The sequence below is a fragment of the Xyrauchen texanus genome, chromosome 12, assembly GCF_025860055.1.
Source record: "Xyrauchen texanus isolate HMW12.3.18 chromosome 12, RBS_HiC_50CHRs, whole genome shotgun sequence".
Classification (NCBI taxonomy): Eukaryota; Metazoa; Chordata; class Actinopteri; order Cypriniformes; family Catostomidae; genus Xyrauchen; species Xyrauchen texanus.
In genome coordinates, this window is record NC_068287.1 from 32,943,026 (window position 1) to 32,961,488 (window position 18,463).

General features: G+C 38.6%; 1 protein-coding gene across 2 annotated transcripts; it reads right to left on the minus strand.

Moving 5' to 3' along the window:
• Positions 1–158: 158 nt before the first annotated feature.
• LOC127653468 (sarcoplasmic/endoplasmic reticulum calcium ATPase 1-like) lies at positions 159–18,171 on the minus strand. 2 transcript variants are annotated; one of them, XM_052140173.1, is made up of 25 exons: positions 18,049–18,171; positions 17,748–17,886; positions 16,882–16,899; positions 16,281–16,363; positions 14,881–14,985; positions 14,346–14,484; positions 12,428–12,508; positions 12,241–12,326; positions 11,411–11,708; positions 10,820–10,986; positions 8,684–8,772; positions 8,393–8,495; positions 8,155–8,286; positions 7,731–7,856; positions 7,414–7,632; positions 6,515–6,626; positions 5,956–6,179; positions 5,534–5,754; positions 5,227–5,429; positions 4,891–4,976; positions 1,859–1,992; positions 1,644–1,761; positions 1,267–1,384; positions 813–854; positions 159–356 (listed from the first exon to the last, which is right to left on the minus strand). In XM_052140173.1, the coding sequence occupies exons 2-24, from the start codon at positions 17,863–17,865 to the stop codon at positions 850–852; spliced, it is 2,985 nt and encodes a 994-aa protein (XP_051996133.1). In that variant the 5' UTR covers positions 17,866–17,886; positions 18,049–18,171; the 3' UTR covers positions 159–356; positions 813–849. The 2 variants fall into 2 exon arrangements, with proteins under 2 accessions (XP_051996133.1, XP_051996132.1); XM_052140172.1 differs by lacking the exon at positions 813–854 and having other exon boundaries at positions 165–356.
• Positions 18,172–18,463: the final 292 nt, after the last annotated feature.

The following is an 18,463-nucleotide window of genomic DNA, read 5'->3' on the forward strand; positions in this document are numbered from 1 at the left end:
ATCTCTGTACATTATGTATATGTATGAAAGAGTTCGATTAAACCAAAGGAACAGACCATGCTTTGTTTTTTGTTTTAAACATCTTTATTTTAAGAATAGCATTATCATTAGAATATACTGTTCATAACAATATATATTAAATTAAGTCTTAATACATATACATAACACTTTTAAATAGTTTTTTCTCCCCTCAAAGTTGTAAATTTTATGGGTGATTTTCACTGATTCACAGTGGCTTTCTACATCACTTCCGGTGTTTATCATTTCCTTTTGGAGGAATATTTTTCAGTTCTTCCTCATCTCGTCGTCTTCTCTCCCTCAGTCCCATTTTTTGGACACTAGATTCTCATCTTTCACTGTTCAAGAAAATAGATTAAGTGAGACAAGATGGCTTGAAAATATTATGAATTCAAAGTTAAGTCCACAAGTCTAGTAACGTTTAAAAAAATCCTAGTACACATTGTTATGCAAAATATCATTTATTTAATTGAACAGAATCTGTTTTCCAATAATTATAGCTTAGCCTTAAGCTGCAGAGCTACTCAATATCTACAAATGTCTTTAGTGAATGAATTTGGCATTCAGATCATACACTTTCCACATGGTGATAGCATCTACTGCAACACAGAAGATTACTGTACGGTTAGTTGATTCAGAAATCACCAGATAACTGGAGTTCCATGGATGACAGTAAAATTGACTAAGTTCAATTGACAGACCAAAAAACAAAGCACTCACATAGCATGGTTTTTTTCATAATCAAACAGACACAGGGACGCAGGCAAGCACAGACAGAGCGGAATGTGGGATACCTGGTTTTGTTACAGGAATATGGAGGGGGGAGCAGGATTAAGCTAGAATGAGATAAAGAGTAGTTGAGTAAGGAGAGAGAGAGAAAGTAAAGGATAATGAGGAGGAATGTTGAAAACCTCAGGGGAAATGGGGTGAAGAGAGGAGGGTACCCAAAAAAGGTAATTGAAAGAGTGAAGCAAAGGAGAACAAACTTTTTAAAGGGAAATTAGAATTGGTAACCCATTATAGGAGTAGAGTCAAGGTTAGCGAGTCACAGTTTATTATAAGCTGTTGTTGAAATTGTTGACCATGTTTTAAGGTTATTTAAATATGCTTGGTGTGTTTTAAAGTTGATATAAAATAACAATATCCAGGAATTTTTATATATCGAATGATAAAATGTATTAATCATTTGTAAGTCTTAAAAGAAGAAAATGGTGTAAAAATATTTAATATATTTAAGAGGTTTCTTACGCTCCAGGTAGTTGCGAGCAACAAACTTGAGTAGCTCGTCTATAAAGATAACAGGAATTGAGAGCTTGAGCACCACAACCCACTGTTCCACGGAGAGATGGGTTAGCTTGAAGATCATCTGTTGGAGAGAAAACAGATGTCAGCAAATAGAGAAATGTGACAGATGATTAAAGGCAATAAAATGACACAGAATTAAGCTTGGTAAATTATTCCCCATTATATATTAGGTGAATGCATTATTATTATAAAGAAAATGCAATTGAATGAAGAAGGGCTTGGGAAATGTCAGTGATAATTGCATGTGTGTCTTTGTAAGGACTATACGTTGTTGCTGAGCACACAACAAACACATCTGTCAATCCGAACTGGGTACTTACGGGCAGAGGGTCCACATAAATGATCATGAAGTGAAGAGACATGGAGAGAGTCATGGCTCCCACCAACCACAAGTTGCTCCATGGAGGCATACGCACCAGAGACTGATTTTCAGACAAGCTGCATACAAATGTATGTTAAAATCAGCTCTTGTGATATGAGAATGTCTGGCAGCTTGCTACAAATATTTGGATATGGAGTGCTGTTGCTCTCTAACCTGTTGAGGGCATTGCACATCTCAATGGTGACCAGCACAGACAGAGCCATGGTCATGGGTGGAGCAGCCTCAAACACTTCACATTCAATGCCGGCAAAGTCCTCATTGTCAGCAGTGCACTGCATGAAGTGGGACTGAGGAACAGATAAATGTTATCGCATTATTAAATTAAACAGAATTGTTAAAGTTTCATAAGATGGGTTTCCATTCAAATGATTTGCATTTGAATGGAAGCATCCATAACATTGGATGTTTTCATCAGCTATTATGTCAGTAACCTCTTTGGGCTAGGCATGTGCCCAAATGGTAAAAACATGTAATTGCATGAAAATAAAAATGTGACTAAATGGAAACTTCCACTGACAGCACATACATTGTGTCTGCAAATTTTGACTCATTCAAAACTACAGTAATCCAGTTTATGTGTATAACAGTCATTTCCATTCAAGTTTTCTTAAGCGCAATTTCAAAATTTGCATAAAAACAATTGAATGAAAAGCCAGCAATAGATAGCAATTACATTCCAATCTCAGCATTTATACAAATCAGCCAGCTAGATAGTCAAAGGGGACGAAGCATCGGCTGTATATAGTCAAACTAGGTCTTATATGCTATGTTTTCATTGATTTCTTCCTTTAAATAATCACCCTCCTCTCTACTTCATACTTTAGTATTATATTCTAGAACTTGACTGATATATCGGTTTTACCACATAATCGTGCCGATAATTGCTTTTTGGAACTACCGATTATTGGCAAAAATCTATGCCAATAGTTGCAGATAGTTTATATTTTATTACTTTAGTGTTCATAGAACAACTTGGTTAAATAAAAACAATGAAACAATCATTGACATTGCCAATTTGGTAACAATAAATCAAGAGTTCTGAATTGAAGCGAGGGCATGAAAAGAAACATGCAACTCTTTGGAAACGTGACCTGTCAGCACATGCATCGTGTCTACAACTTCATATCTTTTGAATAAAAATAAAAGCCTCTCTGGGAGAAATGTGGCTTAATCATTGTCACGTATTATGCTCTACATCTTTTTTTGTTTTGGTTGCACAATAAACTGCAGCTGGTATTTTATTAATTTTGGACTCTTGTAACTTCATGTCTGTGCCCTTCATACTAAGGAAAAGCTAAGAAAGTTTTTTTTTTTACATTCAATAAAACTATTACAGGTGAAACTCGAAAAATTAGAATATCGTGCAAAAGTTCATTAATTTCAGTAATTCAACTTAAAAGGTGAAACTAATATATTATATAGACTCATTACAAGCAAAGTAAGATATTTCAAGCCTTTATTTGATATAATTTTGATGATTATGGCTTACAGCTTATGAAAACCCCAAATTCAGAATCTCAGAAAATTAGAATATTGTGAAAAGGTTCAGTATTGTAGGCTCAAAGTGTCACACTCTAATCAGCTAAACACCTGCAAAGGGTTCCTGAGCCTTTAAATGGTCTCTCAGTCTGGTTCAGTTGAATTCACAATCATGGGGAAGACTGCTGACCTGACAGTTGTGCAGAAAACCATCATTGACACCCTCCACAAGGAGGAAAAGCCTCAAAAGGTAATTGCAAAAGAAGTTGGATGTTCTCAAAGTGCTGTATCAAAGCACATTAATAGAAAGTTAAGTGGAAGGGAAAAGTGTGGAAGAAAAAGGTGCACAAGCAGCAGGGATGACCGTAGCCTGGAGAGGATTGTCAGGAAAAGGCCATTCAAATGTGTGGGGAGCTTCACAAGGAGTGGACTGAGGCTGGAGTTAATGCATCAAGAGCCACCACACACAGACGGGTCCTGGACATGGGCTTCAAATGTCAAACGTCTTACCTGGGCTAAAGAAAAAAAGAACTGGTCTGTTGCTCAGTGGTCCAAAGTCCTCTTTTCTGATGAGAGCAAATTTTGCATCTCATTTGGAAACCAAGGTCCCAGAGTCTGGAGGAAGAATGGAGAGGCACACAATCCAAGATGCTTGATGTCCAGTGTGAAGTTTCCACAGTCTGTGTTGGTTTGGGGAGCCATGTCATCGGCTGGTGTTGGTCCACTGTGCTTTATTAAGTCCAGAGTCAACGCAGCCATCTACCGGGACATTTTAGAGCACTTCATGCTTCCTTCAGCAGACAAGCTTTATGGAGATGCTGACTTCATTTTCCAGCAGGACTTGGCACCTGCCCACACTGCCAAAAGTACCAAAACCTGGTTCAATGACCATGGTATTACTGTGCTTGATTGGCCAGCAAACTCGCCTGACCTGAACCCCATAGAGAATCTATGGGGCATTGCTAAGAGAAAGATGAGAGACATGAGACCAAACAATGCAGAAGAGCTGAAGGCCGCTATTGAAGCATCTTGGTCTTCCATAACACCTCAGCAGTGCCACAGGCTGATAGCATCCATGCCATGCCGCATTGAGGCAGTAATTAATGCAAAAGGGCCCAAACAAAGTACTGAGTACATATGCATGATTATACTTTTCAGAGGGCCGACATTTCTGTATTTAAAATCCTTTTTTTTTTATTGATTTCATGTAATATTCTAATTTTCTGAGATTCTGAATTTGGGGTTTTCATAAGCTGTAAGCCATAATCATCAAAATTATATCAAATAAAGGCTTGAAATATCTTACTTTGCTTGTAATGAGTCTATATAATATATTAGTTTCACCTTTTAAGTTGAATTACTGAAATTAATGAACTTCTGCATGATATTCTAATTTTTCGATGTTTCACCTGTATTTAAAGAACTATCTGCCGATTAATCTGTTATCAGCCTTTTCTACCAATAGTTTTCCTTTCCATCTTAGTTATAGGTATCTGCAAAATCCACTATCGGTCGACCTCTATTAGATTAAGCACTCTGCACTCTTACGCCAGCTTAGCTGGGAAATGTGAAAACAAATACATTTCACGGTATATATGCAAAAATTTATGTATAATGTGTGACCGAAATAAAGGCTTTTATTCTAAAGCTTCTATTAAAAACTTTTGAGACCTTGGTTGAAAAAATAGTGGATCTCAAAATCTCACCAGCTGGTAGAAGGAGACCATGGGGCCATCGTCAGAGTAAATGAACCACCAGGCAGCAGCACCCACCGTTGCAGCACCAACATAACCTGAGAGGGACAAAGGGTTTAGAAATGGATGGATATACTGACTGATTTTAAGTAAAGATGCAGTATCACTGAAAGCATTGTGGACATTGAATGGATCAGAAATAAAGAAACTCTCTATGAAAAATTATATAAGTATGTCGTTCTAAAGAGGGGATATTAAGATGGAAAATATGTCACGTAAGCTGGAAAATGTATGATGTGTGCTTAAGTTATTGTCATGTTTGTAGGCCATTGTCAAAGGTAAGTGTACCTCCAATGGCCAGATATCTGAAGAATAGCCAGCCAGAGATCAGGGGCTCTTTGGGGGAGCGGGGAGCCTTGCCCATGATGTCCAGATCAGGGGGGTTGAATCCCAGAGCGGTGGCAGGAAGACCATCAGTCACCAAGTTCACCCACAATAGCTGAACTGGGATCAGAGCCTCAGGCAAACCAAGAGCAGCAGTCAGAAAAATGCTGAAGATGGAGAATATTAATTAGGTTTGGAGGCAAAATTGAGTCTCTAAAAGTGAAGGAACTTTGCGTAAATGGATATATGTGAGAGATAAATTGTTACACACCACACGACCTCTCCGACATTGGAAGAGATGAGGTAGCGGATGAACTGCTTCATGTTGTTGTAAATGGCTCTGCCCTCCTCAACAGCAGCCACAATGCTGGAGAAGTTGTCGTCGGCCAGGACCATCTCAGAGGCTGACTTGGCAACAGCTGTGCCAGAGCCCATGGCAATGCCAATCTCTGCCTTCTTCAGGGCAGGAGCATCATTCACACCATCACCAGTCTGGAGGTGGTGTAGAGGAGGTTAGAATAGTTAAAACACAAAGAATATGTTTTGAAAAACAACAATGCGTGTTAGGGGATTTTCTTCACAATATTGAATGAATAATTCACATTTGTATTTTTCCCTCTAAAGATTCTGGTAGTAGCCAAATACACATTTTTACTTTGGTTCTATTCCATCTGTTCTGTTCAGTTCTCTTACCATGGCAGTGATCTCATCAAAGCCCTGAAGAAACTCAACGATCTTGCTTTTGTGGGAGGGCTCGACACGGGCATAACAGCAGGCCTTGCGCACTGCCTCTCTCTGCTGGGCCAGAGGCAGGTCATCAAACTCACGGCCGGTGAAAGCACGGCCGGTCACATCCTCATCTTCGCCAAAGATGCCAATACGACGGCAGATAGCCACAGCAGTACCCTTGTTATCACCTGAGAAAGAGGAGGAACAGTTGGGAATTTAAGTATTGATAATGCTGTATTTCCTGTGTTATTGCATTAAGCAATTATGCATTATTTTCAGATGTTCTTTGCTAGTCATGTAACAGTGCTGAGGAGTAAATTATAATTTACATTAACCTGTGAATGTAACGTCACAATCACTTAGGAATTAATGAATATACTGTGTGATTGTGTATGGTGCATACATATGGCGACATTAGAAGTGATTGCATGTATAATTGGAAGTATCAGCAATGAAACTTTATAAAGAAAAATGCACCAAGTAAGCAAATGAGAGTTTACCACTAGATATGAACATGTCTTACCTGTAATCATGATAACACGGATGCCAGCAGCTTTACAGAGTTCAATGGAGCCCATGACCTCTTTACGTGGGGGGTCCAGCATACCGACACATCCCACAAAGGTGAGATCAGTCTTTGAGGAAAGGAAGAGGGATTAATTATGTTTTATCTTAATGGAACATACTTTCCGCTTTCTTGCTACACTGCCATAGATGTTGTTCAGCTCTATCAAAATTCAATTAAGAGTAGTTCACCCTAGAATGATAATTCTCTCATCATTTACTTACCCTTACGCCATCTCAAACTCCTTTTACTTTTTTCTTCTGCAGAACACAAATGAAGATATTTTGATGGAGATATGATGTGAATATATCCATACACTACAAAATCAATGGGTCCGTCACTTTCAAGCTCCAAAAAGGACATAAATATTAAAAATAATCCTTAAGACTCCAGTGGTTTAATCCATGAAGTGATAAAATCATTTTTGGGTGACCAAATTGGCCTCCTTTTTTACTATAAATATTGCCATCTGCAGTCTCCTAGGCAGGATCATGATCAAGTGCAAGGAAGTATAATCAAACTTTAAATCACAATTGCTTAAAAAGACATATAGTAAACCACTAGAGTCTTATATATTTCCTTTATGCTACATTTCTCTCCATTTGGAGCTTGGAAATGTTGGACCCCATTGACTTGTAGTGTATGGACATATTCACATCATATGTCAATTTAAATATATTTGTGTTCTGAAGAAGAATAAAGTCAAACAAGATTGAGATGAAAAAAAGGTGAGTAAATGAGAGAATTATAATTTCTTTGGGTGAATTATTTCTTAAAAAAAACTTGAAATAATATTGTTGATGTCCAGTTCCTTTTTATAGAAGATTCCTCTCAAACTTTCTCTTTCATAAAGATACCTCATATTCAACAAACTTAGTGGCGTCCTCCAGGTTCATTTCGTCCTGTCTCAGAGGGCTGTCACGTGTTGCCAGGGCCAAGCAGCGGAGGGTATCACGGCCAGTGCCCCATTCCTTGATCACAGACATGATCTTATCCTTAACTGGGCCAGTCAGGGGAACACGGGTGGCGCCAACACGCACATAGGTACATCTGTCAATCACACCCTCAGGAGCGCCCTATAAGACAATGTGCTTAGTCAAAAGGAAGGATTTTTTGCTTGAGATTCTCTTTTAAGAAAAAAATTTTTGTTGGTAATTTTTAGGATGGCTCTCACCTTGATAAACATCTTGTTGCCAACAGAGGACTTGGGGGACTTGGTAGGGGAGCAGTAGACGGACATGGACTTCCTGTCACGGGAGAACTCAAGAGTGAAGTCCTTCCTCATCAGTTGCTTGATTACCTAAGAAACCAAAAGGAGATAACAGTCAATTAACATGTTTAGTAGAATTATCTCATATACAGGTGTTGTTATGCATTAGTTTGTTAAATTTTATTTTATTTTTTATTTTATTCATTTATTTGTCAGGGACCATGCACAAAAACATTAATCTCACAAGAGAAGAGATGCTTTGCACCAGATTGGACTGGATTGGCAATGAACTCAAATAAATACAATGGAACTGATCCATGTGAACTGCTAATGAAGCCCTGAAGAAATAAGGATTTAAGAAAAACTGTGAAGATGTTGTGATACTTACAGCGCAGCATGCATTGGCTCTCTCCACCTTGGACAGGCCACGGACCTCAGTGTTGAATACATTCATCTTTTCAACCAGGCAGCACAGGGCAGTCTCTGTGGCCTCACCCACTTTCTCATAGATACCTTTAGACTAAGGAACAACAAGAGAAAAAAACTCAGTCATCACTCAACAAAGTTAAATGGAGAGCAAAGAGCATTTTAGATGGAAATAGAGATCAGGAATGGTAACATTTTACCTCATTGTAGTCCAGAGAGGAGTCATTGCACAAGGAGCAAATGGTTGCCAGCTCAACAAGGCCATCGTACTTGCCACACTTGACAGGAAGTCCATTCTTAGTACTGCAAGGTAGAGTAAGGAGAATGGTGAGTCTTTGTGTGTGTGTGAACTGGCCACCCACCCCCTCGTTTACTGTTCCGGCCTTCATAGGTGCTCGCTAACAGCACTTGGCCCTACAGTCTGTTAAGGCTAAATGGGGGATCTTTGTCTTTATCTTTGTGTATGAACTCATAAATATGAAATTACTTACACATCTCCCTCTGGTGTGTACTTGGAGCCAGAAATGTCATACTGGTCAAGACTCACAGATTCACCATCCACTCTCTCAATGATGAACATCTAGAAAACATAGAGAATAAAACTGTGATTAGTGTACCATTTTTTTTATATCCTTGTGAGGGCCAATGTGTTGAAAATTTTCTCATTAATATACTGATACAAACTGGAAACTGGCTTGTTAGGACATTTGAATTGGTCCTCACTGTTTGCAATGCTCATAAATTAGTGTTGGGTTCTAGTCCACCTTAGTCGAATCCGAGTCACGTCCGAGTCCAAAAGGGGCCGAGTCGGACTCAAGACCGAGTCCATAACAGGCTGAGTCGAGTCCGAGTCTGAATGAATCTGTTCAAGAATCTGAATTAAAATTGTAACCGTACTCAACATCAATATTTTAAGCATATTTTGACCTTCACAACTAAGAAAAACTATTTGTCAATATAAATGCAAAAAACAAATGATTAGTATCCTGCTGAACAAATTTCAAAGTGGTTTCAGAATGAAAACATATACTTTAGGTGTATGAAGACAAAACTGTCCTTCAACACACTTCTTATTGTGTTCTGTTGACATTTCAATTAATTGTTGCTTTTAACCTCCACACCGAAGAAAGAGAAAGCGTTGTTATAATTATTATTATAATTTCATATAATCTACTTAAATTATATGTTATAATTTATAATTTTAATAGATATATATAATAATTTATTCATTTTCAATATGTCCATTCAATTTAGTTTAGTTTGATCTAAAAGTATGGGTGAAATACTTGACATTTAATGTAATGTAATTAAATACATTTAATATGTTTAATACATTTAATAAATGTTTATATATAAAAAAGAATGCCCATAAAAATTAAATACAACAACATAAAATAAAAACAGAAAAGATTAGATACCATTAAAAAATATTTATATACTACACTTCACATTTTTCAGTCCTCCTGCTGTGTCCAGGTGTAGCCTACTTAAAGTCAAGATCAAACTCACCTTGGGCTGATGTTTCATTCTTTTCACATTATATTTAGTATGGATAATAGATGAATAGAGACTTCTCTCCTCACTTGTGTTCTTCATTGATTTTTCTGACTTTTTTTCCATTGAAACTGAAGTACAAGCTTTACAGGTAACAAACACACAGTTGTGCTAAAAATATGTGACGGACTGAGTTGTACAATTTCCATCATGATCTATTTCATTCGTCATATTAGTTTAAATGTCCCTGATATGTAGAAAATTGGATTTTGTCTTGATATTGTCAACATTTTTAATTAGAAATGACTTTGCATAGTAAATGCGAGTCTGATAAAACATGTGTTCTATTTAATAATTTGCAGAGTTGGGAACATACTTTTTAAAGTGTACTTATTTTCTTGATATTTCTGGATGAGAGCGACAAAGCACGTCTGGCGAATGGCAATCTCTTTCCCGCACACACATATAGCACAGGTGCACAGGCGAGAGACTTAAAAAAAATACTTTGATAGAGTGCTCGTTGCTTGCTCTCAGCCAGAATAATCACACATAAGGGCATATACACGTGAAAACTGCAGTATCAAATAAACAGAATGTATGATAGTACTAACTGTAGAGAGCACATCATTATGAAGACAAAGACAAATCTGGACATTTAGAGGCAGTTTTGAAATCCCAGCCGGACGCTTTCAGGTCTGAAAAAGAGGACATGTCTGGGGAAAAGAGGACGAATGGTCACCCTTTGTTACATAATTTTTTTGTTTGTTTGTTGTTCATTGCATCACAAATAACATGGACTCTGAAAAAATCCCAAGTCTGAAAGGCTCAAGTCCAAGTCAATTCCGAGTAAAAGTGCAACCGAGTCTGTGATAAGTCCAAGTCCATTAAAATTGGACTCGTGACTCAGACTCGAGTCCGAGTCTGAACTCAAGTACCCCAACTTGAGTACCCCAACTTTCATAAATGTGACAAATCATGTGCCAAACCATGTGACATTAGTCGGTGTTGTTCTAAGTAATCCAGCATTGGTATCGGTACAATAATTTATTATGGATGCATCCCAATTTCACTGATAGTTTTCAATTTGTGTTCTTACGATTGTATGTAATTGTGTGGTTCTGTTTCTCACAAACCTTGGTAACACACATCTGGTTGGTGGTGAGGGTGCCAGTCTTGTCTGAGCAAATGACAGAGGTGCAGCCAAGAGTCTCTACAGAGGGAAGAGAACGGACAATAGCGTTCTTCTTAGCCATGCGGCGGGTTCCCAGAGCTAGGCAGGTGGTGATGACAGCTGGCAGACCTGCTCAGAGAGAAACAGAATCATTTTAGTGACAAATACATTGAAAAAAAATTACACTAACAACCACCTATATTAATAAAACATTCATAAGTTAATGTGCTAGATCTGCTCAACTAGGTGACTGACAACATTTACATTACATACTTCAGTAAGTTTCCTGTACCTTTCAAAGTGTTCCTGCAGCTCAACTGGAACTAGCTAAGGTCAAGAGTTTAATTCCCAGGGAAATAACGTACATCAAAATATGTATACGTAGCTTGAAAGCATTCTAAATCACTTTGAATAAAAGCATCTGCTAAATGCATTTATGTCAGGCTACAAGTCTACATTTGTGTGTCAAAAGCTGATTCTGAATCCTGTCCATATTTTTACTCTGGATTTTATCGTTTTACTTAGATTTGTGCCATGACTACTGTATTCTCACCCTCTGGGATGGCAGCCACGGCAAGGGCCACAGCAATCTTGAAGTAGTAGATGGCACCACGGATCCAGGAGCCACCATGGACAGGGTCGTTAAAGTGGCCAATGTTGATGAGCCAGACAGCCACGCAGATGAGGGAGATGACTTTGGAGAGTTGCTCACCGAACTCATCCAGCTTCTGCTGCAGAGGTGTTTTCTCCTGCTCAGTGGCAGCCATCTGGTCACGGATCTTACCGATCTCAGTGGAGACACCAGTGGCAACCACAAGTCCAATAGCCCTGCCAGCAGCAATGTTGGTGCCCTGAAAAAGGAGAGAGAGAAGGGTTCATTGCCAGGACTGAAGAGGGAGAAATCCCTGCTGAGAAAACAGCTTAAACAGAATGCCATTCCCATGCTGGTCTAGCACTTGTAAGTGCTGGTTTGGGACTGGTCTGGCTGGTGGACCAGCATAGACATGATGTTCACCAGAAAATATATGTTGTTGAAGCTGGTCGACCTTTATGGTTTTTGTGGTTAACCAAGTGTTGCTCGTTATGTTTAAGTTTTAAGGAGGCGCTTAGGCCAAAACCGAGCATTTCAGCCAGAGGGCCAGAGACAGGGTGGAAATGTATCAAATATTACTAAATTATGATGGTTTAGTCATAATTTAAGGGGGAAAAAAAAGAGTACATAATGACCGCTTTAAGATAGACAAAAAGACTTGTTGGAACACCAGCACATCAGCATCCCTTGATTTGGACCAGCATTGATATTTTCAACCAGGTTGTTTGGAATTAATGAAATGGAAATGATCATGACTGAAAATACAAAGAGTTGAAGTAAAAGAAACTCACAGAGAAAAGCATGTTCTTTTTGTCCTGGTTGACAGCCCTGGGGTCAGGAACAGAATCTGTGTGTTTAATCACACTGACGGACTCACCTGAGAAAGAGAGGTGTGGGTTATCAAGAGAGAAGTTCATAAATATACTCTATCCTTTGAAGTTTGAAAGGTAGCTATTTAATGTTAGTTTAGAGACTAACCAGTAAGGATAGACTGGTCCACACGCAGGGTTGTGGAGCGGATGCCAGTGATTCTGATATCAGCAGGGACTTTATCACCAACTACAAAAGAGGAAAAAACTGAGTTGAGAACATACAACAAAGAGACTGTAAGAATCTGGAGCAACACAATCACTTGGATCTGAGAAGACTTGATAGATTTAATTTATCATTTTTCACAAAATGATAAATTAGAAATTAGCTAAATATCTTTATTGCGCCAGTACATTAAAAAGAATCTGTGTTTAGAACTGCATTCCTACCTTACCGAGTCACTATGGTAAGCCTACAATAATGATTTTACATTCAGAGCTGTTGGGTTTGATTTGGGCAGAACATTTCAGGTAACAAATATTCGTCCTTACGTGTATACGTCATGTCCATAAAAGGAAACCAGGTCTGCCTACTATGGCGAGGATTATGCTACTTACTTTCTTAGATGACATATTTTTCGGATATACATCTTTCAGGACTTTCTATTACTATAAGTAACTCATGGTTTGACGTATAGGTCTCTACGGAACAATAATGGGCATTTTCCAGTCTGTTGGCGTTTTCCAACTGGGATGGGCGTTTTCCAACTATCCACTGAAAGTAGTGCATCTCAATGTAGTAAGCAAATCATGTAAAGTTGTTGAAAAACGCCCATCGATTGGGAAATGCCCATTTTTGTTCAGCAGAGACACAAGTCTCTTGGTGTAGCTAGTCAGATCCGCTCTAGTAGTGCCAAAGCACAACTGACATACAATACAATGTTCCTCTGCAAGTAACATGCAATTGTATGTTTCAACCAACCCAGAATTCCATGGTGTAGGGCCTATCTTAACATTGTTTGACAGTCAAAAATCTAAAATTACGTATATTTAAAGCTTTTTCAAGATATTGATCTGATTGTTCTTTTTAAAAAAATGTATTGATCTATTCTAAAGAACAAAGATTATTGCACACTGTCAATAATGTTTCCTAATCTTGCTGAAAGAATAAAGAACAAGATGGAGTGTCTGACCAAAGGACAAATGCTTTAAAAGTGGAACTGGAAACCAAGGACAAGTTGACCTTCAACAAGCTGTAAACAACTAGCTTGGAGAGAAAAATGAGTGATGAGGAAGGAACAGGTGGAAGAGGGAAAGAGAAGGGGAGAGTGATCGAGAGAGGGTAAGTTGAAGACAGGTGCTGGGTTGTATTTATATACAAGCTTTTCTTTGCCTGCGTTCTTGTGAGTTCTTTCAATATTTTCTGATCTCATTACTCTTTATTCTTCCTCGCTGTCACACACACCCTGTAATTGCCTTAAAAGGACACTCGCACTTTCTCAAGGTCATAAGTCTCTTATAGTCCTGTCCCTCCTACATACAAATGAATAGACACAGGCATGCGCCTCATTACTTGCTTCATTTAGACCTTGTGGCAGCACAGTGTAACAGTTGGCTTCAAGGTTTCGCTTACTCTGCATTTCCATTCTCTGACCATTGTACTATTCTGGTGTGTTAGATCATTATGGGGTTGTTCTGTGCTTCGAATGTTCTACAGACACCACACATTTCCTCACATGTTCAGGTATTGTGGAGACTGGGGACCATTTTAACAACTTAGTAAATTGTATTTATGGCTTATTTTTTTAAGGATTAGTTCTCCCAAAAACTAAAAATTCTCTTTTACTGTAAATTTTCATTTACTGCGACATGGAACCTCGTGTTGTACCAAACCAATATAACTATCTTCCATGAAACATGAGAAGTTTTGAAGAAAGTTGACTTAGACTGTCAGTTCCTAACGTTCTGCCTTATTTCCTTTTGTCTTACATGGAATAAATATAGTTATATGGGTTTGGAACAAATTAATAATAGCTTCTTCGGCTTCAAACCTTTATTTGTTTTAAAGGCGTAAGAGGATGGTATACCTGAGATCTCCACAATATCTCCAGGGACAATCTCTCTGGCCTTGATCCTCTGTACGCTCTTTCTGTCAGTGCGGTAAACTTTACCCATCTCTGGCTCATACTCCTTTAGAGCCTCGATGGCGCTCTCTGCATTGCGCTCCTGTGGAAACAAATGTATCAATCAGTTCCTGTGCCCCTCGGGACTTTACACCTTCCAAGGGTGTGCATTCTTCCCAAATGACTGCAGTCCCATTCCCATGGACCCTTGATGAAACTTGATCAGCCCTTATTATTTTTTCCATCTGGCCTTTGTTGTCACATGCCAACCTGTTGTGGAGGCACATCGAGTGTATAAAGCACTTCTGTACTTAACCTTCAATCTCTGATGTAATTTCCAATACATGGTAATTTAGAAGAGTGCATTCAAGCCATACATACAGTGTGTTCCCTGGGAATCGAACCTTGGCAACCTTGGTGTTAATAGCACATTGCTCAAACAGTAGTCGTTATACATTTATATACAGGGATGCAAAACTGTGTGGATGTGCGTATTTACCTGCCACACCCCGACCACAGCATTGGCAATAAGGATGAGAAGGATGACAAAAGGCTCAACAAAGGCAGTGATGGTTTCCTCGCCTTCCTCAAACAAGGCCAGTACCTGATGGACAGAGAGAACCAGAGTGTGTGTGAGAGAAAAAAAAGTTCCAGTTAAGATTAAAGAGTCAGATTATTAGATGGGTCACCGGTATACTTATGAATAGGAAAAATCGCAACGCTGAATATTGCGGATGTAGCAATGGATGTCCCATCTTACAGTTAAAAGATCAAATTATCTTCTGGAGAGAGACATTTTATGTTTATGATTCGAACTAGAGAAGCACAATTTCTGATACCATCACTGTCAGATTTTATTGCTGATTTGAAATATGTTGTTTGATCATAATCTTCAAGTCAGATTTCGATTAAGTCAGCCGATTGACCTGACTTGCCATCACCTTTTCTTTACTATCCTATCTTTTCCTTTCCTATGTGCATTTGTGAATGTGTTTGTCTGTGCATACATTGTCCTCTGAGTACGTTTTGGAAATTCCCCCACCCCATTCTTCATCTGTACATGGAGTTATTGTGCAGTTGCTCTGCTGATCCTCTTCCAGTAATTCTCACATGTGTGGACACATTACTCAATTTATGGCACGTTAACACCCGGCCATTCTCTCTCACTCTCTCTCTCTACCTCTCCTTCACCTTTTCTGTCTCTCCACCGAGCTGTCTTTCATTCCTACCATCTCTGACCTTTGTGAATGGATTCAGTTTCTTGGACTGGCTTAAGACCACCTTAAAATAACACTCTTTTACGCTCTCTTTCTCTTTTTTTCTTTTCCTTTCTTTGTCTGTCATCTTCAAAGCTTCTTTCCTGGCCTTCTAAAGCCATTGTGACAGTAACAAGGCTGAGAAAAAAACAGCAAAACCAATGCTGTCTGCTTAATTTATTCCTAAACAGATTTAAATAGCAAAGAAAGAAAGAGAGAGAACTAGAGTTTGATGTGCATACACTTGTTCATTATCAGATTGATGTCTGCTCAAATTTCAAGAGCCAGGGCAAGAGCCACATGCTAGCAGTATTGTTTCCCGAAACTACTATTTAGAAGGGCTCCATACCACCAAGCAAAGATATACAGCTGGATTACAGTGTACCTATTATATACTCAGGGGTGAAGGGATAGCGTTTAACTTGATTGACAGGGACGGATGGGAATGTGCCAAATGTGTCCCTGTCCTTCACATTCATGTTATTAATCATTGTCTGCACCCTGACCACTCATTAGATTATTACACCTTTATGACCTTAGACCTGTGTCTTTGTGCCTACCTAACACAGGTTTACATTTCAGAAAGAATGAAAGCAGTGCATTATTTAATCAACAACATGTAAAAAGATGTCTTTTTGCTTACAAAAGATATGCAAGCAGCCAACAGCAGAATCCTGACCAAGAGATCTTCAAACTGCTCAACCACTAGCTCCCAAATGGTCTTACCTGAGAAAGAAGGGATTTCAAGAATTCAGGTTTGCATTATAATTATTATTTATTATTATTATTATTATTATTATTATTTTGACCATTCAGTAAACATATTGAGCATGGTCCTTTTTTGAGTGACCTTGTGCTCAACAATGAAAGAAATAGTTCACCCAAAAATGTTAATTCTGTCATTATTTATTGACACTCATGGTGTTTCAAAACCATATGACTTTCTTCCGTGGAACACAAAAGGAGATGTTTGACAGGATGACAGAATGACTCCTGGATGGAATGAATGTGAATGGTGACTGATGCTTTCAGTCCATAACATTCTGCCTTTTGTGCTCCACGGATAAGTGAAAGTTGTATGGGTCTGGAACAACATGAGGTTGAGTAAATGGCAGCATTTTCATTTTTGAATGAACTATCATTTTAATAATATCACTAAGAAAAGAATAAATGCTTACAATTTAGACATGTTGTCAGTTCTAGGTGTATTGTCATACTAAGCTTAACAGTAATTAAAAACTCACCCTCCTCGGCTGGCAGCTCTGTGATTGGTCAGTTTGGTCAAGTTGGCAAGATGGAGGTGGTGAATGGAAATAAAACAAACATGAGATTTAGCCATTAATAATGATATCCTTTCCATTAACACTCACCATAGCACCAATTTCATCAATTAAAAAAACATATAGAATTATATTGTTACCAAATTTGCCTGTGCTCACTCAAGTGATACTTAAGTATTCCATTTGACAGTTACTCAATCTAGCTATTTGTCTTTGTCTAACCTTCATCTTAAGACCCTGTAGGTTCAAAATGGCCACTGTCTTTAAGCTGTTAATTTTTTTGTATTTTCTCTTCTTTCCAATACCTCTAATTTTATCTCCTACTCTCGCTCCTTCTTTTTTTCCCTATATCTTCTAATTTTGCTTTCAGAACCTTATGTTGTTAACCTGCATGGATCAGTGCATCTGTGCTGTCTCATTTTGCCCTTCACCGAGTAAATAATCTTGGTTTGCACACAAGTATTTGACTGAAATTTCTTGGGCTGTTGCATTTGAAGATTTTAAAAACATGCTGTCCTCTTTTTTACAGGACGTAAATACTCAATAAGTCATACAAACACTGTTACACTCTCATTGTATTATCTTATCTTGATCTAAAGTCTGTTCTCCACCAATCACATTTTCTATCACCTCTGCTCTTCATGTAATTGAATCAAAAACATTTTCTTTCTCAGCAGTAGGAATCTCTCTCCTTGTTTCAGATTTATGTATTTTTCTTCATTCTTCCTATTCATTCACCCATTATTTGATTGTAATCATACATATAGTCATCCATTTATCCTTCCCTAAGTTCAAATCATGCCTCTCTTCATTTTCCATGCTTTCCTCACCATTGAATCCATACTTGGCCTGGTTTTTCTTGACCTGGTCTGGAGAGAGGCCTGTGCTCTCGTTCACACCGAAGTAGGCCAGGCATTCAGGTGTTTCCTTCATGTGTGCATTCTCCATCTTGTATATTCAAAGGGGAGACTTCACAAAAACAACAGAAAAGATGGCGATAAGTAGAATTCCAACTCCAAAAGTCCACTATTAAGGCTTTTTTTTTTTTTTTTTTTTCTTTACAGGAAACTGAGCAAGTTACAACCCCATTAATTATAAAAAGAGAAGTTTGTGAGAATAGAGAGTACCCACCAACACTTTTAAAAGTGTAGGATAAGGGACAAAACAGTTGACCCCCTGATTCTCTCTCCCCTCTTTCTTTCTCTCCGGTCTCTCTCTCCTCTCCTTCCTGCAGGGCTGACAGAAAGTGCAAACTTCCGACCATCTCCGTAGAGTTTTATAAAGAGACTGGACAGACCATTGCCCAGGTGACACCCACAGGAGGACCCCTATTGGCTGAGAAGAGACCAATATGGAGAGGAAGGGGCATGGCCTAGAGAGGAGGGATGAAGTGGTGGATTGAAGCAATTGGGCAACAACTGCAGTGGGGGTGAGCAGCCTTGAAAGCGGGGTTGAAAATGGGGTCTGTTTTTGGAACATGCAAGATCAGGAGGATGGAGACTGAGTGAATGGGGAATTGAGGTGTTGGAACTTGGAGGGGGTTGGA